General features: G+C 37.0%; 1 protein-coding gene and 1 long non-coding RNA gene across 2 annotated transcripts; both read left to right on the plus strand.

Moving 5' to 3' along the window:
* Positions 1–1155: 1155 nt before the first annotated feature.
* LOC107767003 (11S globulin seed storage protein 2-like) lies at positions 1156–3198 on the plus strand. The gene is made up of 3 exons (XM_016585926.2): positions 1156–2084; positions 2167–2643; positions 2725–3198. The coding sequence occupies exons 1-3, from the start codon at positions 1473–1475 to the stop codon at positions 3103–3105; spliced, it is 1470 nt and encodes a 489-aa protein (XP_016441412.1). The 5' UTR covers positions 1156–1472; the 3' UTR covers positions 3106–3198.
* A 724-nt stretch (positions 3199–3922) lies between these two features.
* Positions 3923–12086, plus strand: LOC142175717 (uncharacterized). The gene is made up of 3 exons (XR_012704779.1): positions 3923–4087; positions 4192–4259; positions 11766–12086. It is a non-coding gene; the product is annotated as an uncharacterized LOC142175717 (long non-coding RNA).
* The last annotated feature ends 10908 nt before the right edge of the window (positions 12087–22994 follow it).

Raw genomic sequence — 22994 nt, forward strand, 5'->3', positions numbered from 1 at the left:
TTACATTCTCTGGCACCGGAAAGGAGCACCCACATCATGAAGATTTAATGAAGAATTCTGCCGGAACCTCAGATTCTTGCTCACGTGGAATAATCCTTCCATTCTATACCTTACAGAAACAAGGACAACAGACCACACTGATCTCCTCATGGAATTCAACTACACTGATTTAATCCAAGTTGCACACAAGGTCATTTAGGAGGAATTGTACTTTTATGGCGAGCCCATGACTTGGTGGTCAAACCCAGTGGCAGTCACAAGCCAAGAGATCCATGCTTCTGTCGATGTCAATGATCCACGAACCCAACACCCAACAACTTAGCCATTTTGATGCCATTGTTACCACTACTGTCAGGATTCTGTATTTTGAAGACCCCCCCTTTTTTTGCCTTCGTTTATGTTTTTTGTTTTGTATATGTCTTTTACTTGCATGCATTTAGATTTTGATGTAACTAGTAGTAGCAACTTATTTTCAATCACCCCTTGTAATTCTCCTACTTAACTTATAAATGCAATCCTCCGTTTGAGGAAAAAAAAAAACTTTCTCGTACAGCCACGCAGTGGGCACAAAGCAAACTATTCCGTAGCTTTTTCTAAAGGATGCGGTGTGCTGTGTCACATTCATTCAGAGAAATTTGTCTAATGCCTTCAAAATAGAATGAAAAATAAACAAGTACAGTATTGTATTAGCATCATTATCATAAATTTGGAGCAGTGTACATATTCTTTATTTAGAGTTTTTTCTTCCTCTTGAGTGCAGTGGCGAAGCCAGGAAATTCAATAAGGGTGTTCAAATTCAAATTTTGAACACCCTTTACCATTGGGCGATGCAAGGGCGTTCAAAATCTATTTTCTAATCAATAATAAGTAATAATGTATCTTATTCGGCGAAGGGTGTTTAGTTGACCATTCTTGGGCCAACATAACTTCGCCCTGCTTGAGTGAGGTAATTAATTAGGTTATGATCTTATAATTCAGAATATTTAGGTAACTTTACACCAAATTAGGTCCATCAGAATTTAACAATAGTGCAATGTTAGGCATCACAAACTGACACCTCTAAATTGGCACCTTTAATAATCCTTGCTGTAGTATGTTGAATCCCATATCGTAAAGCCAATAATACAAACAAGCAATTGAATTCGCATACGTCCACGTCATATTTTTCCCAAGAAGGGAAAATGAAGCATCAAAAACTAATTACAGTAACATTTAATCAAACAAAAAAGGAAAAAGAAAAAGAACATAAAAACTAACACAAGTCAGTTTGCATGTAGTTTGATTCCTTCGAACAACCATTGCAATGTGTCGTTCTTGGGCAGAAAAGAAGACAGCTTCACCATGCAAAAGAAAACAGAGTTCAATGCCACACGGTCTTCGTACTTGTTCCCCTCAAACACTATAAGAAGGAGGCCTCAGTTTCCCCAAATCTCATCCCATCTTTGTAGTTAACAAATCAATCCTAATTAGCCATGGCGGTCACCACTAAACTCATTTTAGCCATACTCCTCTCTGCTTTTCTCTTGTCTGCAACAAATGCAGTTAGAGATTATCAGGGTCAGCAAGCTGGTCAGCGGGGTGAGAGAGGCACTCGTCTCACTGAAGCGCAACAATGCCGTTTAACAAGGCTCACTGCTAGCCAGCCCACTAACCGAATTGAGTCAGAGGGCGGCGTCACTGAGCTGTGGGACGAGAACGAGGAGCAATTCCAGTGCGCTGGAGTTGCTCCCATGAGGAGTGTCATCCGCCGCAACTCCCTTTCTCTGCCTAATTTCCATCCCATGCCGCGCTTGGTTTACATTGAGCGTGGCCAGGGATTGATTGGCATTACTTACCCTGGCTGTGCTGAGACTTTCCAGTCTCAGTCCCAGTCCTTCCAGGCTGGCCGAGAGCCAAGGGAAGAGAGGGGCCAAGGCCGCAGAAGTGACCAACACCAGAAGGTCCACCGCATTCGCCAAGGAGATGTCGTGGCACTTCCCGCTGGCGCTGCTCATTGGTGCTATAATGATGGCGAGGAAGAGCTTGTCGCCGTCTCTATCAACGACCTCAACCACCGGTCGAACCAGCTTGATCAAAACTTGAGGGTAAAATTCATTAGTTTCTACAATTTGATGACTTTTTGTTCATGCAATTTCATAATTGGTTGGCTATGTCTTTGGACTGCAGGCATTCTACTTGGCTGGTGGAGTACCAGAAAGTGGAAGGCAACAAACCCAAGCAGGTCAAAGACTACAGAGCAGGCAGAGGTTCCAGAACATTTTCCGTGCTTTCGACACAGAACTGATGGCTGAGGCCTTCAACATCCCAGCCGAGATTGTAAGGAGGATGCAAGAAGAGCAGAGCGAACGCGGACTAATTGTAAATGTGAGGGAAGAAATGAGAATAATTAGGCCCGACGAAGAAGAAGGAGAATTCGAAGAAGAACAAGGGCGATCACGACGAGGACAGCAATGGTGGGAGGAAGCAACCGGAAATGGCTTGGAAGAAAACATTTGCACAATGAAAATCCGCACCAACGTTGAACATCGAACACAAGCTGACATCTTCTCAAGGCAAGCCGGAAAAATTAACCATGTCAATCGCCAAAAACTTCCCATCCTTAAATACATGGACATGAGTGCCTCTAGAGGCACCCTCTATCCGGTAAATCTTTGTTTAATTTTCTCAAGTTGATTAAACTGAAAAAACCTCTATTAGTAATTGATTAAAATTTGGTGGATGCAGAATGCATTGTTGACCCCACATTGGTCAGTGAACGGCCACTGCGTGGTATACGTGCAAAGAGGAGAGGCACAAGTGCAAGTAGTAGACCACAGCGGACAACAAGTGATGAACGACAGAGTAAACCAGGGAGAAATGTTTGTGGTTCCTCAATACTTCGCCTCAACAGTGAGAGCAGGACAGAATGGATTGGAATTTGTGGTGTGGAGGACAAGCAGTGAACCAATGAACAGCCAACTAGCAGGTTACACATCAGTGATCAGAGCCATGCCTATTGAGGTCCTCACCAACGCCTACCAGATTTCTCCGAATGAGGCACAACGCTTGAAGACGAACAGGGGTGGAGAGAGCTTTCTCCTATCTCCCCAGCGAAGGTCCTTTTAAAATGGCTTCTATGTCTATTATCTAGGCATGTGTACTAAGTAGTAAATCGACTTGGCAGACAGAATTACCATGACTTCAAAAGGTGTCTAATATAACTCGATCCAAAGTTTGGCCAGTTACAATGAAACTAGAATGCAACGTGAATTTGCTTTTAAGACCCCATAAAAGATACCCATAATTTTCTCTCAACTGAAAGCGATGCGAGAAAGATGTCAAAAAGTTAATCATTTATTTGCAAAACTTTGTTTCAAAATTATTGAATTTTTTTACAAAATCATAATAAACCCAACTCATTCGACTATAATCATCGGTGAACAACAAAAAATATCAACTTTCACCTAAAAATTCAACACTCATTGGACCACACCTTTTTGGGACTCATCAAGTACTTTAAACAGTTACCTCGTTCCAGACAAATGGTTTGAGACACCACTGTCCATGAACCACACTCCATTAAGGCCATCATTGATAGGAGATTGGGTCATGAATAACTTACTCCCCTCTTCAACTTCCTTTGTGAAATTTGCTTGCTTTTGTTCATCCCTATGCTTGGTCCAACAATTAGCTTCTATGTGGCCCAACTTCTTCAATATCGATAAAACACTTCTCAATCTATAAAAGTTTCTAACACACGCTAATTATAAAATTAATTTTTTTAATCTTGCCTAAAGTGCAAAAAAAAATAAAAAATTATACTTAAATAATTGGATGTACAATTAGGGAAATATTAATAATTTTAATATCATTAATTATTAAAAGTAGGTATCAATAATTACTAGTTAAGTAAAAAAAAAAGAAAAAAAAAAGGAGTCACGTGACAAGCCTAAAGCCCATAAAGGGCTCTTAGCAGGCAAAAGGCGTAAAAGCCTTAGGAAAACAGAAGTGAACATTCTGTTTGCTCAAGAAATAGAGGCAGCAAAATTATTCATGCAGACAACGAAAATTCTAGGATTCTTTACAAATCACTAATTCTTGAACTCAGGTATATAAAATTCTCTATTGTCAATTATCCTAAAGTAGTGGTAGGTAAGAATTGAATAGTTAATTCCCTTCTTTCTCTGTATCAACATTAAATTCTATTTTTAGGTGTGAAACATTGAAATTATTAAAATGCATTGGACTGGGGCCTACATGTTGACTTGAGGAGTTTTGAGGTGAGTTGATATAACCCTTTACTAAAGTGGTTTGACTCACAAAAGCACGCATATAAGGTGTTTGATGAACTGCTTAAAAGAGTTAATATGTACATAATTGGAGTGAGTTTGAAATCAAAACTATTAGATGCTATATCGACTTGTTCTTTTGTAATATAAGGATTTTGCAATTGTGAATTTTTATTCATTCTTGCAATAAAAACATTAAACCTTATGGAATTATAAAATTGCATTTGTCTGTATTTCTTGTTTGTGTTCTGCTTTTCAAGTATTAATTTGATTGTCAGGTTCCTTTATGACAAATATCCTATTAAAAGGTAAGGTAAAAGTTCTTTGAAGTAGAATAAGAATGTCTAGCTATATAGCAATACTATTCAAGAATCTAACATTAAATAACGTTTCCATGTTGCTTTCCCTTTTGCTTTAAACTTCATGGAGATAGTTGATTGTTCTGCCAAATGTGACTGTCTCATGGTATTGTGGAATGTGAATGATGTTTTATACTTCAATACCACACAAGAGGGGATGGGGTAATTTGTGTGGTATCCAATTTTTCGCGTGCACAAATTATAGAAGGACCTGCTTCTTCTACGTGTTCCTTACACTACAATTGCGGAATAATAAATGCAGAAAGTAAAGAACACAAGTATTTTTACGTGGGAAATACCCTGCTCAAAAGGTGAAGAAACCACGACCTACTACCCAGTATGATTTTCTCCAAATACTTCACTACAACTCTGAGCTAGCAACAAAGTTTACCAACTCTTGCAAACCTAAGGATTAACTCTAACCCTTATAGCAACCAGCCATAGGCTGTTGCGAGTGCTTCAAGTTAACTCTAACTTGAACAATACAACTCGAGTTTAAAACCTCTTGCAAATCTAAGAATTAACTCTAACCCTTATAGCAACCAGCCACAGCCTGTTGCGACTGATTTAAGTTAACTCTAACTTGAACGATACAACTCAAGTACCTAGTACAATTTGCTTCTAATAAATCCGAAAGGTACAACTCAAAACACATACTACACTTTGAACTAGAAATAAAGAAATACACATGAAACTCTTTATGGAGCTGGTTCTACAATCCGGTTCGTGTAGCTTAAGGATCGCACTCTTAAATTTCACAGGAATTGCTCACAAAATGCCTTGCTATTTTGCTCCCAATTCGTGATTAACTTCAGTATGTTTGCATCACCTTTAAAAGAGAACATAACCGATACATATAGAGTTAGTAAATAAAGATTAACTAGAGTTCTAATGCTTTACTCTTCCTTGGTGGAAGAGTTCTAGTCAACTTCAACTTCTAACTCTTCCCTTATCTTGGATAGAGTTCTCTTCAAGTAAGGAGTCCTGCTCCTTATCAAAGATGCAACCTTTTCGTCCAGGGAAAATATAACCACTTATACTTATCCCTTACACGTGCAAGCCTTTTGCTTGATTCTGTCCGTCACCTGTGTACACTATCCATGGACCTGGTTCATCAATGTATTCCTTTGTCAATCATCAAAACCAAAACTACTCAGGTCAACAAATTTTCCCTTTTGATGATGACAAACTATGTTCTTTTCAAAAGCATGTAACCTATTTTAGCTCAGCTCAACATCAAGTACAATGTCAGAACACTTTCCATTTAAAGTCACAAACCATCAATGACCAGGTTCATTAGGTTATAAACATCACAGTCCAAAGCAAAAGCACTCTTTAGCTTTCCCCTTTTGGCATCATCGAAAAGTTGCATAATTAAGTTAAGTAACCAGATTTTAACAGATATCACTCATGGCCACTGGAGCTACCTTAAATGCAATTATGGATTCAATTTCTCTTTTTCAATATAAGGATATTAGCCATCTTAGAAATATCAACAAATAATTAGAGCAAAAACAGTGAATTTCATTGATTGATAAGATCCTACCACAAGGCATAAGAAGAAATAAAAACATAGAACCATGAGAAAAAATAGAGAAATCTCACTTGGGTCACTGGTTACAACTGGGCTAGGAAGAATTTAGGACTGGGAAGGATCGGGTTCTTGGTTCTTTGCTTGAAGCAGTTTTAGCATATTTTGAAGAATACCATCATTCTTCTCCTTTTACTTTGCAAGCTCACACTTGAGATAGTCTTTCTCAGCCTCTACTTCAGCTAACCTAGTCTTCAATCATTCAATCTCAACATCCTTAACCATTTTCTTTCACTATTTGAGCCTTCTTGCTCCTTTTGGTAGACCTAGTTCTTTTAGACATAATTGAACTCTATTTCTCGAGAATTCTTTTGAGACGTCTTTCTTTTTTTGGAACTAGGTGTGGGTACTTCCACATCCTCATATTCATCTTCAAGAACCAGGTTCATCTCCTCAATCTGGACTACTCCACTTGGCTTACCAGCCCTTTTTATAAGGCGACTTTCTTGGCATTCTCAGGTAAGGCCCTTTTTACATTGGCCTCACTCTGCTTCTTCTAGCTCTTTATAGTTCTTTCTCTCGTGGGAGGAGTTGCTACATGGATAGAAGGATCACTCTTTCTCTTAGTGCCACCCATGTAATTTCCTGTAGTCTTTCCAACTTTGTTCTTCTTCTTCTTCTTTTGATTGTAATTATCTGTCACCTTTTGCAGCAGATCAGGACTCTTGTCTATTTTAGCAAAAGAAGAAACATGTTTATTAAATCGTTTCCTTAACCTAGCCAGCCCATCTGCTGTACTTCTATAACCAAAACCATCCTATCTCCTGTGATTCTATCCCCATACTTTCATTCATAGTCTCATCATTATCACTAATCTCTTTACTTAATACAATCATTGCTCCAACTTCTTCAGCCAAACCAACAAGAGGGGGTGAAAGAGATCCAACCACTCTTTCTTCTCCCTTTCACCTCACATCTACTTCAACACCCTCACTCTTGTTATTTTTCTTTTTCATTTTTACCACCAATTTTTTTAGACTCACCAGTTTCTACTCCAGCAATCGTACCAACCGACACAAACCTATTTTCAAGATTCTCAGCAATTTTAGAAGCAATATCAGAAATTTTTAACCCAGAAGTTACCTGCTCAATTTCAGATGAAATTGGTTCTTCCCCCTCAGTTGTATACTTGAAGGACTCATAAGATTTTTAGGGTTTTTCTGCTTGACTGTCTTGTAGCATCTCACTCAATTTCTTAGCTTGTTCTCTACTGGCCACTGTGTTGCGTGCAATCATTTTGATATGCTTTTTCTTGGGGGTTTGGATGGTTGAGGAAGGGTTTTCAGTATTTTTGGGATTCTCATGGGTATTTGCCATTTGATCAGTTCAGAAACTTAAGAGAAATAGATAGAGTTTTGAGGTTTTGGAGATTTTGATCTTTCGAAAAATGTTGAGACAAGAGGGTAAGGTCATATTAATTTAAAGAGGGAAATGTTGAGTGTATAACGATACCTTTTGAAGTCTAGAAGTCTAATCACATTGGAAGTTTCAGTTTGAAAAGACGTTTGACTCTTCCCCAAATATTTCTGCAATTATGGCGCGTGGGACTCTTGATGAAACTGGTTCGTTTGTAACTAACTGGTTCAAAATTAGTTTGGAATAAAGTGGGACTCTATTCAGTTCATGATCCATATGCAATTATTTCAAATTATGCGGAGTGTAGAATACATACTTTATAAGCTCGATGAACCAGGTTCTTCACTAAAAGTTTCTTGCATAAGACTGATTTTTTCCAAGAAAATAAAGATAATATCATTAGACATCTGTGAGATATTTTAGCACATGGAACAAGAGTATACTAATAAAAGTATGAGACTGAGACATATCTAATCTAATTATTCACAAAATTCACAAATTATCTAACCAATCATTGAGTTAGAACTGGTTTCTTTTAGGTGATCTTAATCATCCCTAATTCAGACCTGTTCCTTTCAAAGTGATCCCTACTCAAAGATTTTGTGAAGATATCAGCAGTTTCCTTATCAGTAGCACAAAATTCCACAGTAATCAGCACCTCTCAAAATTATCCCTTTGAAAATGATGCCCAACATCTATGTGTTTTGTGATCAACCGGGTTCTTGGTCATACTAATTGCACTAGTATTATCACAAAAAATGTGGATAAAACCAACATCAATTCTAAAGTTCATTAATTGCTGTTTGATCCACAACAATTGAGCACAACATAAGGAGGCAACAACATACTCAACTTCAGCAGTAGGTAAATGTAACACCCCAAAAAAATCTCGAAGTACTTAAGCCCTATTAATAAAGTTGACGTGCGCTAATTATATTATTTTGTCTGCAGACGAGGACTAGTAATATGATGGATATCAATTGGATATGATAATAAGTGTACGAGTCATATTATAAGTGATTTGGGGTCTAAGGAGAGGCCTAAGTCCAAGCCAAGTTGAAAAATTTCATTATAGATAAAAGTTTCAAATGAGCACGCACAAGACCAAATTTTGGACGAGCATATCTACATATATATAAGGAGTTATGTGATGAAAAACCTATCAAATTAAATATCTTCGAGTCTAGTTTCTAATGCTTCAAACAGTTCATCATTTGAACACTCATACAAGACGTTATGACCAAATTACCAAAACCTGATAGAATTTTACAATATCGTGGTGCCTCACGCAGCGCCCGGCACAACACGCCTGTGGGAAATTCCAGAACATTCCGAAATTTCATTTTCAGACACATTTTGCACAGCTGCCTCGCACCCCGTGGCGCTCCACACGCCGTGGATGTACAAAAATGGGTTTTTAAGACCCGAACCCCATTTCATTTAACTCGATTGGGGTTCATTTTTGGGGGAAATTCTGGTGCTTTTAGAGAGAAGGGAGAGCAATTCTAGAGAGAGGAAGAAGCTCAAGTACCTTGTTCATCAAAATATCTTGTCCAAGCCTTGAAATCCAACAAGAAATCCCTCAAGTTCTTCATTAAAGAGGTAAGGTTTTACACCATGGTCTTCAATTTTGTTTTTTGGGTAATTGTAGAGCAAGAATTCATGTGAAAACTTGAGATAAGTCACTTGTGGTAATTGTTAGTCAATAATATGAGATTATCATCGAATATCCCGACTAGATTACTTATTTTTGGGGTTAAATTCAAAGGTTTGAGCCTTGAGATTTTAAAATTTGATTGAGGATTTGGAAGTCGAATTGATGTTGGAATTTGGTAAAATTTTTATGGTTGGACTCGTGGTTGGATGAATGTTCATATTTTGTAACTTTTATCGGATTCCGTGACGTGGGCCTCACTGACGATTTTTGAGTTAATTTCGAATTTTTTTGGAAAATTAGTATTTTCAAATGGAATTAATTCCTATAATATGTATTGAATGAATCAAATTAATTGTGAATAGGTTCAAGGCATTCGAAGGCCGATTTGCGAGGAAAAGGCATAGCGAAGTAAAGAATTACACGGTTTGCGATAAGTAATTCTTCTAAACTTAGTGCTGAGGGTATGAAACCCCAAATTACGTGTTATATTATTGGTATTGAGGTGACGCACATGCTAGGTGACGGGCATGTGAGTGTGAGCACATAATTTTTGCCCTATATGAATTACTCCCATAAATTCAAGAAAATAAAATTTTCCCCATTATTTGCAATTTTATAGATTTTTTGTAGAAATTTTATTAATTATTTGCATTTTTGTGCATTTTTAATTTCCATTAAAAATCAAAAATACCAAAATATTATGCATCACATTTAGGATTTATTTTTACATTTTTAGGTTAATTAGTAAATTAGTTGCTTTATTAAAAAATAAAAATCACAAAATTGGCTTACTTTTGCATCCTTAGCCTTTTAAGTTTAAAATTGTAATTTCCTTTTAATTTAGGAGTAATTAAATTTTGTAAATATTATAGTAGATAATCAGCTTAATTTTTCCAAGATAATTATTTTTAGGGGTTTTAATTTAGGTTTTAATTAATTGAAAAGGAAAAGAAAACAATTATAAAAGGAAATAAAAGAGAAGGAAAATTGAGAATTTGATTTAAAGATCCGAAATTGGGCTAGTTCAATGAAAAACCTAAACCAATCCTTCTACCCGCCCAGGCCCAATCCCTAACCCGGTCCAGCCCCAACCCCAAGCCAAACGACGCCGTTCCATCGTCTCCCTATCCTGGTCGTTGATCCTATGTGATCTAACGGGCCGGAACTGATTACCCAACCCATATAAAAATATCTGAAACAAGCCCTACCCCCTAATCGACCCCCTCAATTCATCTTCTCACTCAGTTCCTCTCTATGAATCTTAGATCCGCCGCCCTAAAATTCCACCATCCCAGCCGCCGGCGCCTCCTTAAAACTCCACAAAATAGCCCCAAATTCCTCCTCCACAATCCCCACACCCCGTTGAATATGAATCCAACACAAATTCCCCCGAAATCCCCACCCTTTTCTTCAAATCCCAAATCTGACGCCAAATTCGAAAACCCTAGTTTTGTTCCCTGTCCAGAATTTAAGCGTGTTGGTTTGATAATGAGTCAAAACTCATGCCAATCGATCGTTCTTCCTAAGAATAATCGATTGTCATTAATTTCGATTCGTTTCAAAAGCTCACCGTGTTTCGACAAACTCCGTCAAAAAGATGCCTTTCACCAAGTCACTCATCTGTCTCCGGTGACTTTAGTATGTGCTTTCCCTTTGATTGCATGTTCATTTCTTCTCCTTTCATTTTAGTTGGATTTTCGTTTAACCTAGATCGTTTTGAAAATATAATTGTGGTTAATTGCATTAAAGTCGTTTTGTTCGCTATTTATTCGTTGCTTGACTCATTTGTTTAGTTTCATCCGGTTTAGTTTATAGGATTTGAATTATTGCAAAAAATTGATCAAGTATTTTCTGGTTTAAATTACTTGTGTTCTCTGTGACCCGATTCTTTCTTCCTCCTGCCTTTTCTTTTCGTTTGACCTTAGTCAGCCTGGGTCACCATTTGAGCTTCAATGCTCATTTTTGATGGTCTGAAGTTTCAGTTTGGGCTGTTAGTATACAAGCCCATGGGTTTGAGCTGGGTTTTGGGTTAATTTGACCCAGGTTTGCATTTTGAATGTAAAAACAAGGCTGTCAGGGGGTGTTTTGGGTATTTGAGTGTAGGGAATCATTTTCTGTTAGGAGGAAGCTTCTAGAGCATAAATTTAGAGCTGGTTTGTTAAAAGATAAGGGAGGGTCAGATATATTGAAGGGTTAAAAGGGGTAAAACAACCAAGAATTCAAGGGGTAAAAGGGGAAATGGTTAGCTAGGCTAGGGCTGCCTTAGACATGCCTATATAAAGACCTCTTTCCCCTCATTATAGGCAGCCATTCATACTCTAAAAAAACAAAAAAGGGTCTGCAACATTTCGACTGAAATTAGTTTTGGAATTGCATCTTTGGCTTTACTATTAGCACTGACTTAAAGACTTCAAAGAATTTTGATTCATTCTTGGGTTTAAAATGATTTAAACAAGCTGGATACTGCTGCATTGATTTGCTGACCTACTGCTTTTGTTGAAATCCTCACTCTTTTGCTTTGTTTTGACTTCCAGGTATTCTTTGGCTCTTGAATAACATGTGAAGTGCAAATGTGAAGTGATGTAATTAAATTGGAGATTCAATGACCAATGCTAGTATTTTTACTGAATAATGGCCTTTTTTCTTTTAGAATTTATCCATGTTCTGTATTAACTTAGCTTTATCATATGTATTCATACATGTCATGATGTTACATATCATCTTAAGGTTGGATTTGAGGTTATTAGTCTGTCATGTTGAATTTGGCTACAGGAAGAACATCTCCTGTACGGGTGTTGTTTAAATATGTTTGGTTTAAGGGCTATTTCAGACTAGGGTAGTATATATATAAATTGAGGAAGTGGACTTTGCTAGTTTGATTTGTGATTTACTGGATTTTGAGAATGCTTCTAGCCATTATGATTAAGTATTTGTAAAGTTAGTTTATTCTGTGTTTGTTTTGTACAAGTAAGACTCAGTTGAAGTTTTTTTCTCCCTTTAATTAACATGTCACCATGCCCAATTCAATAAGCAATGTTCCAATGGCCTATATTATTGAGTTCAGTATGTTGATCTCCAATTAGCATTGTGTGTGTGCCTTCAGTTTAGAATTGGGCCAGATGGGTTATCCTATATAATATGAGGCCCAAATGGATCGAACTCGATTTCCCATTGAACTTGGGCCCAATTTTAGGCCCAAGAGTCTTCAGCCTTGGCCCTTTCTTTTTTGTGTCTTGTGCCTTAAAGAATTAGTTCATAATATAGAGCTTGTTGTATTGCTGGGTTTGTTCTTGGCCTAATTTCACCGCTAGAAAGTTTGGCTCTTTGGTTAAATGGTGGGCTCAACTCTGGGCCCAATCTTGTGTGCTGCCTGCAAATCATCAACGAGCCTGTTGTAGGCTCGGTTTTCTTTTTTTGAAATAAGCAAAGGTCTGTTGGTTGGTCTCAATGCACATTTGCGATCAGTAGGCTTAAATTGAATCTTGCGTTAGATTAATTCATTTTATTTGTAACGCAATTCTCCTCTTTAAAAACAGAGTGAGGCGTAACATGTAATTATACCACCATGACCCTCACAAAGGTTGCATTATTTATTAAGAATGAATATTCGTAGAAATGACCTTTAGGCACTTTTAAAATAATATTGTGATTATGTATACGTTCGCGTAACATAATTACGGTTCTAAAAACCAATTCGGAGTATGCGTTCGCGCAACTTCGATCAAACCTTCTTAATAATAAAATTGGTTTTCATAGGCTACTAATTTAATTTAGTTTACATAGTCCGAGGTGTGCCATCCACGATTTAATCAAACATGGCCCTCATATTAATTTTCATAACTTAGATATAGCAATGACAAATGTTCGTAGAGTTGCTTTAGGCCCGTTTAATATATCATCGTGATTGCGTACACGTTCGCGTGATATAATTACGATTCTAAAAATAAAATCGGAGTATGCGTTCGCGCAACTTTGGCCAAACTTTTCTTAATATTAATAAAACATTATCAATTGTGGACACGTTCGCGTGACATGATTTTTGACGCACCAAACAAACGGGTACACGTACGCGTGACCTGTTTAAAGATAATTTCTTAAGTAAAAGAGGCGAACGTACATAGGTTCTAAAATCAGTAATTAAACAATTTAATAAGCCAAGTATGATCAAAGCGACCATGCTAGAGCAACAAAACTCGGAAATGCCTAACACCTTCTCCCGGGTTAACAAAATTTCTTACCCGGATTTCTGTGTTTCGCAAACATTAATACAGAGTCAAATTTTCTCGATTCGAAATTTTAAATCGGTGACTTGGGACACCATAAATTATCCCAAGTGACGACTCTGAATTTAATTGGAATAATCTCGTTTCGATTGTCACTTAAATTGGAAAAAACTCCCTTATACCCTTCTCGGGTGTAGTAAAAAGGAGGTGTAAAAACTCTGGCGATTCTGCTAGGGACAAGAACCTAGAACTTCTAGTTCAGGGTTCAAGAATTCGAGCTTGTTTTATGATTTTTACTTGGCTTTATTTATTGTTCATCTTACTATATTATGTGTACCTTTTGTGCTAAATGCTATCTGTTTACTGCTTTAATATTGTTTGAATTATATATAATTGTTTTCTTATGCCACCCCTCTGAGTCTTTTAAAAATGGTGCACACGTTCGCGTGACCCACTTTTTCTATAGAAATTATACCAAATAGAACGAGGCTGGGCCAACAACAAGGCCAGGTAGACTTTAGTGCTCCCTGTACGTTGCCCCCTCTTCGGCTCCAGTTGTCCGCTCGGGTAAGTCAGGTCTAGAACACAACCCCAAGATTTAAACCTAGAAAAACAAAGCCTCATGCTGGATCCCTAGTAGGAATGTTTGTTTGCATCATGTGCATTTGACTTAGGGGACCCAACACAGGGGTTGGGTCCGTCTAGGACAGGGGTATCCAAAATAATAGACCAACCTGATGCATCCTATGTGCTACATGTTGTATTTTTTCAAGGGTAAAAGAGTCATTTGGCGGACCAATGATAATTGAGGGCAAATGAAAAAAGAAAAAAAAGAGAAAAAGAGATGGTGAAGTGTGAGGATAAAGCGAGTAGGGACCAATTATGTTTTCTGTCACATTTTGTAAAGAAAAAAAGAGCTTGAAAATTCAAAAAAAGATTTTGCCTTTTTCATCATTTTCCGTAAATCAGAAAATCAAAAAAAGGGAAAAGAAAATCCAAAAAGAATTTACGTGTTTCATCATTTTTCTAAAAAAAGAGACAAAAAAACTTATTTTTCTATAAATTAGTTATTTTTTTAATTCTCGCTCGTATCCAATCTGCCCGAACTATGCATGCCTGATTCTCGTGTTTTGGGGCGTGATACGTAGGCAACCCACATATGATCCGGTCTTCCTAGTAAATCTTAGGTTCTTGTCTTTGCGGGGTCTTAGCCAAAATCTTGCACTTCTAGCCACCTTTTGGCTACATAAGCCATTTTGCAAAAATAGCCTCAACCATGTCTTGCATGTATCTAATAGGGAGTGTTATTGTCTCACATAGTATTGGTTAAAGTTTTCTCATACAGGTGTGAATCTACTTACCGAAGTTTGAGCATGATAGACATCCCAGGACCATCCAGTCAAGATCTCTCATTTAGGAGTTGCTTAAGGAATTTTTTTTTATTTTTATGTTTTGAGTCTGTTTTTTTATGTCGTCTTTTACAATCTAAAAGGCTGAATACATACGGAGACACTTAAAGTTGGCACGATTTTTTATTTAGACACCTAAACTCAAGGGTGTTCCTATTGAGCACTTATACTACTCGAAACTTATTTCAATTAAGCACTTTTTGCTTACTTGGCACATAAAGTGAGTTTCACCCGATATAGGCGCGTGAAGACCCCAAAAACATTTTTTTTATTTTTTTTCTTTTTATTTCCTTCTTCTCCTCCCTCAAAAACAAAACAGATCTGGTAGCTAGCATTGATAGGAAGAACCCATCGTACCTACAACAATCAAGATTCAAAATCAAAAAAGTCTGATACTAATAAAAGATGAATCTTAATGGGAAAAAAGAAGTAAAAGATTAGAAGCGTGACCACTTAAAATCAACACCTGCCATTGAAGAAAAAGAAAAGGCGAGGTTTCTTTAGAGGATGGTGCAGACAGAACTGGTGAACTGAAGAAGAAGAAGAAGCAACAGTAACAACACTACTATTCTTATTAGGTGGCGTTTGGCAGGCTTAATTTTTATAGAAAAAATAATTGTGCATGTATTGTTTTCTCCAAAATATAGGAACCGTCATTTTTATTCTAATGGGATTGGAAAAAGAAACAGAGCAAAGCAGAGGAAGAAGAAGAGAGTAAAACTGAAATGATTCCGCGTTCTTCATTTCAAATTGAAACATCATTAGTGGGGTCTTTAAAAAGCTTGAAGGTTTAAAATGAGTTACTTGATTTGATGAAAGTTTGGCAAATTAATATTGGGGTTGTCTTCGGGTCGTCATGGGGAATCTTTAGCTGAAGTTATAATAAATTTGGAGGAGTTTCTCTAAAAAATTTGAATTAAAATCGTGCTTGGAACAAGAACACACATGAAAATAGTGAAGAATACACATGAACATATAGTGAAGCTGCTGAGTTAAGTAGTGTTTTTAGGTTTTTTCCTTTTTTTTTACTCAAAATAATAAATGTTCTTTTTTTATCCATCATTCGCCACATCAGTAGCGAGTGCATTGCACAAACGTTGTAAGTTTGGCTGATTGTCAAAGAAGTGCTTAATTGGAATAAATTTCGGATAGTATAAGTGCTCAATAGGAACACCCTTAAGTTCAGGTGTCTAAGTGAAAAATCGTGCCAACTTTAAGTGTCTCCGTATGTATTTAGACTTCTCGTTTTGTACAGTAATGTCGAGTCTTTTGTTATTGTATTTCCTATTTTGTATTTGAAAAAAAAGATGTGTTATAAATCAAAAATCAAAGAAAAAAGAGATTTTGCGTTTTTATATTCCGTTAGAAGTTTTCTTTAGAATACTGATTCTAGGAATTAAAAAAAAAATTCATTTGAGGTGGTTTTTCCTTTAGGCAATCAATATCTAGAACTTAAAATAAAAATCGTTTTTATATTTCCTTTAGTATATTAGGAATAAAAATTCGAAAAAAGAGAATTTTCTTTTAGTACCTCTTTAAAGAGTTTTCTTTAAGGTATTAATTTCAAAAATACAAAATTTTTTTTGAGGTTCTTTTTTAGGAAACTAATGAAAAATGAAAAAAAAAAGTTCTTTTATTTCCGCTAGAACTTTAGGATACTGTACATAGAAGAGAAAAAATACGTACTTTATATGTTGTTTATCTTTAGAGTTTTTTTCCTTAGGTAATCAAAAATTGAAATCCAAAATATCTTTTTATCTTGTTCATTTCTCGTTTCGAAGTTTTTTTAGGGATATCAAATGAAAATTTAAAATATTTTTTTTCTTCCTAAAAAAAGAATCAATTTTTTTTATTCTAAGGGTTTTTCCTTAATAATTTCTCATAGAGTATTTGTTTCAAAAAGAAAAAAATATATGCTCGTTTAAGCTTGAGTTTAGAATAGGTTATAGAACATTCAGTCTAGAAAATTCAAAAAAAAGAAGATTTGCTTCTTTTATTTCTCTTTTCTCATCAGAGTAGTCATTAAGGTAAAAAAAAGAAAAAAAGAGAACGTTAGTTTATTTAGTCTATTCTCGATTTTTCCGAACTACGCAAAGATCTGATTCATGCGACGTCATGATACATACGCAACCTACATATGGTTCGATCGAATTATTTTTTTTATTATTAAAAGAAAAAAAGAAAAAGGAAAAAAAGAAAAAAAAAGAGATGAAATTATGGGGTGTGAGAAATGAGAGGAAAGAAAAGAGTGATAATTAGAAAAAAAAGGAAGGAAAATGAGCAAGCAAGTGCTAGAAAAGCAAAGAAAAGAGAGGATTGAAATGAACAAATTGGGATGATGCCAAGTGACCTTGTGACCCTCGAAGTCATTCTAGAACCGTTAATTGTTGCTAGGTGCATTACACGCAATGTGATATTTTTGGCTGTTAAATGACCTAATGCTAACAAGATGTCCCTATTTTGTTCCTTTTGTTATCTTCATTGAGCAGAAGAGTGGTTGGTTTGTGATTTTTTTTAGGTAACTCATCCATACAACACAAGGTCAAAGATCAAGGTAGCCATGGCTAGCAAAGACGTGGACACAGGGGTTATTGATCCGTCTAAGGGAATTGTTGAATCAGAATCTGAGTTGAAAGAAGAGGTCTTAAGGTTGAAAGGACAGATGGCCGAAATATACCAAGCCTGGATTAGTGGGCGTCCTCCACCATCAGTTCCCACTAACTACATTGAAAGCCTTGTCACCATTCTGCCACTGTCACAAGTCCAGGATATCTCCCCACAACCTTTTCACACTCCACCCCCTAGAACCACCTCATATCCCGCTCCTTTGACCACTCATGTTTTTGTAGCTAATCCACCTGCTACCTTTCCTCGATCCTCTAGCGAGACTGTGTTCAAAATCCCCGATGCCCAACACTGTGCTCCAGAACCAACTTTCAAGGTCTCGGGTCCATACTCTTACGCTCCTCATTTTGAGCCTCCCGGCGAGGCTGCAAAACCTGCTAAGACAGTGGAGCAAGATGAGATATCCGGAAAGTTGAAAGAGTTTAAGATGCCAAAGTTTAATTTGTATGACGGACGTGGAGATCCCATGGCCCATCTGAAGGGTTATTGCAGCAAAATGAGAAGTGTTGGCGGGAAAGATGAGTTGTTGAAGGCATATTTCAGTGAGAGCCTAACTGGGGCAGCTTTGGAATGGCATACTCGTCAAGATGTCGGTAAGTGGCATACATGGGATGACATGACTCAAGATTTTGTGCGACACTTTCAGTACAATATAGACATTGTCCCAGACCGCTCCTCCCTTCATTGCGACATGATTACACCTATTCCTCTAAATTATATAGACCCGCGTGCGAGAAGCTTTGACCCTGCTAAAAGGTGTGAATACCATTCCAATGCCCAGGGGCACAATGTTGAAGATTGTCGTGCTTTGGAAAAGGGAAATAGAAATAATGATTCAAGAAGGAATAATTGTGGTCCAAGGAAGCAATACCCCAAGTGTCACACATAATCCTCTACAGGTACATGACAATGCACAAATTGTTGGGATGTTTTGCAATGACGAAGGTTTGGTCAAAGGATCCAATGAGACACTTGGTGAAGACAATATAATTGAAGTTGGTGAAGGTCCCAGTGATATTGATGTGGAACTCAGTGGCTAAGATGTCGAGCTTGGTAATTGGAAAGACGCTCCATCTCTTGGCTAACCGGGGAGGAGTCTTGGTGGTTTATTTTGTTGTCATTTCTGTTGTCCGGCTTATTTTCAGGGTTGTAATCCGGAAATTGTCTTGTGACTCAAACCCTTATATCCTTTTATTTTGCCTAGTTCATTTATTCGTAGTACCCTTTTTAGCGTTATTTAGGTTTTTCCAGGGTCGTAACCCCAATGTGTTTGTTTGTCTCGTTGTTCAAACCCTTTCACTGTCTGTCTAATGCAATTTTCTGCTTTATGTTATTTCTAGTCATTTTTTGTTTAGTTCTCTTCTCCTTTTTATAGTTCTTTCCATGCTGGCCCTTGTGACATGACATGCACGCATAATTCTAGGCCTTGTCTTAAAAGTTAGTTTAATCATGAAGCAATGAAATAATTTTGAAGATGATAGAGACTCTTGAGGGCAATAAGTACAGATTTGGACATTTTGAGATCATTTGAAGCCCAAACTGTGTGAAACTGGGTAGATAATTTGGGAAGTTAATAGGATGATAAGGATTCGTTAAAGGAAAGTGCATCCCAAACAATTTGAAGCGAGCAGTTTTGAGTTCACGTGCACCTCAACTTACAAGATAAAGTCAAGGGTGTTTGCTCCAAGCAGACGGAGGGTATCCATTATGAAGAGAAAATAACCCAACAAGAGTTCGTACTTGACATGGCACTAAAAAAGTGGAAGGCTTATTAGTGATATCAATGCCGAAGCTGCAAAAGAAATATTGTGCAAGATCTTCTTTTCATTCTCAAGTTGCATGTGCTATACTTTGTATTCTTAGAGATTGGGAGACCCTCTTTCAGCTATCCAAACACTTTATACCCTTTGGTACCCCTTTTGAGCATGTATTGATTTCTTTGACCTCCCCTCTTTTGGAATCAAGTTAGAGTCATACGAAAAAAAAAAGTTCATGACCCCATAGGTTTTTTTAGAGAGTTCATTCCGGCGGGAAAAGTCAAAAAAAAAAGAAGAGAAAAATAGAGATAAAGAAAAATAAAAGAAGGAAAAAAAAGAGGAAAAGAAAAAAAGAAGGAAAAAAAAGAAAAAAAGAAAAAGGCAAATAGTAGCAAAAAGTAGTTGTGTGAACTATGTTTGACCTGATTCTTGTCACCACAAGATACGTAGGCAGCCTTACAGTTCGGTCATACCAAATAAAATATTTCATAATCCCACAAAGTCGAAAGTGGGGCAGTCTTTCTTAGAAATTCCATCTCAAAAAGAAAAAAAGAGAGTCAAATTCCCTTGTTTCAGAATTAGGGCAAAGTTTTTAAAATGGATTCCAAAAGTTGTAAATAAATTAACCCTATTATCTTAGTTATTTTGAGCCTTTGTGATATTCTTCCTTTCTAACCCTATCCAAAAGCCACATTACAGTCCAAAGACCTCCCGAATAATCTTTGAGAGTGCTGAGTTTATACATGCCAAGGGTATATGATGTTTTTACCATGGTTAATGCCTTGTCATCTGCAGAATCAGAGGAAATAAGAAGAAAAGTACAAAATGAGAGAGTCTTATTAGTGAAAACCTTCACAAGCACCATAAGGCGATGGTGAGTTGAGAGAAAGAACAAAATGAGAGAGGCTTGATGGTAAAAACCCTTCGGGCACTATAAGTCGAATAAGGATCGTGAATCAGAGTGGATAATCGGAGCATTGAACCCCAGTTTCACGTTTTAGGGGTATAACAAAAGTTTAACATCAAACTTGCTTGACAGATTAGGCCACTTAATCCAAAGATGGATGTCACGGTCATTAGAGTTGGTATCCACATCTAATAAGTTTATACTTTGTAGTTTCCTTGTTAAGAATCATCTCTTTCCATTGTCCTTTACTCTGTTCCTTTTGTCTTGTTTACTTCCTCTTCCTGAGTCTGTTTGGTCAGAACAAGTGAGAAATGACTTCAAAATTTGCCACCAGCTTTCCAATTGCACAAAACGGGATCTGGCTAGCACATCAAAGCGGCATAAGTCAGGAAAGAAAAACATGCTCACTAAGTTGGTAACAATCAACGTGCTTTGGGATTCATGTGAAATACAAAGGTTTGGTATATGTCAATTCATGAACAATGCAACATATAGAGGATGTTGGGTGAATGGATCAAAGGTATTTTCTGTGATAAGGTTGACAGAGAAAGTGGTTAACCAATAACAAGCAAGGTCTTCCAAGCGGAAATCAAAGTTATCGTGGAAAGTGAAGGAGTAATAGACCTCAAGGCCACGACCAGTGCTTTAAGTCAGGAAAGAACAACATGCGCACTGAGTGGGTGGCAATTGACATGCTTTGGGATTCATGTGAAACATAAAGGTTCATTATATGTCAATGCATGAGCACAATGTAACAGATGAATGGTATTGGGTTTGAACGGATCAGAGGTATTTTCCGTGATAAGGGTGACAGAGAAAGTGGTTAGTCAATAAAAAGCAAGATCTTTCTAGTTAAAATCAAAGTTATCATGGGAAGTGAAGGAGCAATCGCTCTTAAAATCAAGGCCACAAACCAGCCACCATATCTATAAACTCATAAGTTTTCTTTGTTTGAAACATGGACGAAAATTGTGTCCAAATCAAAGCTTAGAAGTTTGAATTTTTTTCAAGTGTCGTGCCCAAATTTTATCAGCACAAAGGCAGTTTGAGAAGGGGAAAGAAAAATTTGTTCGATCTGCAGGAACCCTCCATGAGGAAAGGCATGGTTCAGGGGTAAGGAATTTTGTTCGTTCTGCAGAGATCCTCTAGGAAGAAAGCATTGCTCAAGTAAGTTCATTCTCGGCTTTTCAGGACCCTCCTGGATAATGGTATTTAGTCTTAAGTGTTCAGGACCCTCCTGGATAATGGGATGTAGTTTTAAGTTGTCAGGACCTTCCTAGATAATGGGATTTAATTTTAAGTTTTAGGACCCTCATAGATAATGAGATTTAGCGTACTTTTTACCGTTAGGAAATAGAATTTAGCTTTCAAGTTTTCACTCTTAAGATAAGATTTAATTTTCAGGACCCTCCTGGATAATAGGAGTTAGCTTTTAAATTCTTAGAGATTTTGGATAACATGATTCGGTTAACACTCTCAGATGTTCCCAATATCAAACTACGACAGAAAAAATTCTTTTGTTTTGTCTGTTTTGTTGCAATCAGGCTCCCACTTGGAGAAACAAGGGAAGATGACACAAGTTCAAAGGAAAGCGAGTCAAGCTCAGTAATCAGGATCCCACCTGGAGAACAAGTGTTACAACCCATATCCACATGTGTTAGTTCATGCCATATATTAGTTAACTTAAATCCAAGAAGGAATTATCTTTGAGATGATAAGAAGTCAATCCTATTGGTCTTAAGTGATACAAGAGTGTATAAGGGTGATTAACCAGTATTAGAAGTTAAACGAATCAAGGATGTTGTAACTCGAATTTTCAGGTAATCTAGCGGTGCTTAATACACTCAAGAGGTCATTTATGAAGGTATTTTAATCATATAATATCCGTATAATAAGTCTTGAAGTCAAACGAGTTATGAAACAAAAGTCGACAAAAGTTGTCGCAACTTAGGTTCATAATTTTACTTAAACATTAGGTCAAATGTTTCTAATCTTTTCTCATAATTTACAAGGAATTACGGGGTTATCTACCAACAAAATTAAAGATATATGAGTCTAGTTTACAACACATTAAACCATTCATCGATATGATCTCGGAGTAGAGAGATATTCGCGTTTTCGCGAGACTGCGCCAAGCACCTCTCTATGGGGCCCACTAAGTCGGTTTAAGATATTTGGACCTATATAGGATGACTCCAACCCGTTTTAAGTCATTTCTTTTCACTATTTTCAGACCTTATAACCCTAGGAACATCCTCTCAAGGTTCTCTCAAGATTCAAGACCCAAAAAAGGGCAAACAACACAAATCAAGTGTCGGGAATTCCGTGGCGCTAGTAAGTCTCTTGTTCTTCTTGTTGTTGCTCATTTTTGTGTCGTTCCAGCTCGTGTGGGAGGTGGTTTTAAAGGGTTTATGTTCTGTAAATACTCCCTCATGTTCTTAATATCAATCCTAGGTGATTTCAGGCCTTCTAAAGTGATTCTAGTGCCGAAAAACACTAATTGATCGCTAGTTTCGCTTTGTTGTTGTTGTGGCAGCATTGGAGGGATATTTCATGGAAATTTAAGGTCAAATTGGAGTTGTTCTTTCTGTATAAAGGTAAGGAACCTCTTACTCTATATGTATTTAAGATTATCCAAGTTGCGGCTAAGCCATTGAAGCTAGAACTTGTGAGATATATATCGAAAGGCTTGGTAGTAATGTTATTGTTTTGTGGACTGTTTTGCGTTGTTGTTGGGCTGTGTATTTTACTACTATATTGTGGAGTTTTGGAGGAGGAAGGGTGTGGAGAAACACCATATATATGTAGGTTTATGGGCTGATAGTTATTCGTAATATTTCCA

The sequence above is a fragment of the Nicotiana tabacum genome, chromosome 22 (genome assembly GCF_000715075.1).
Source record: "Nicotiana tabacum cultivar K326 chromosome 22, ASM71507v2, whole genome shotgun sequence".
In the NCBI taxonomy this organism is placed as follows: domain Eukaryota; kingdom Viridiplantae; phylum Streptophyta; class Magnoliopsida; order Solanales; family Solanaceae; genus Nicotiana; species Nicotiana tabacum.

What these genes read in the sequence shown, in the direction of transcription:
- LOC107767003 (XM_016585926.2), top strand. Translation starts at nt 1,473, where the DNA reads ATGGCGGTCACCACTAAACTCATTTTAGCCATACTCCTCTCTGCTTTT. An exon ending in AGCTTGATCAAAACTTGAGG is followed by an intron (nt 2,085 to 2,166) that starts GTAAAATTCATT and finishes TTTGGACTGCAG; the next exon opens with GCATTCTACTTGGCTGGTGG. An exon ending in CTAGAGGCACCCTCTATCCG is followed by an intron (nt 2,644 to 2,724) that starts GTAAATCTTTGT and finishes TGGTGGATGCAG; the next exon opens with AATGCATTGTTGACCCCACA.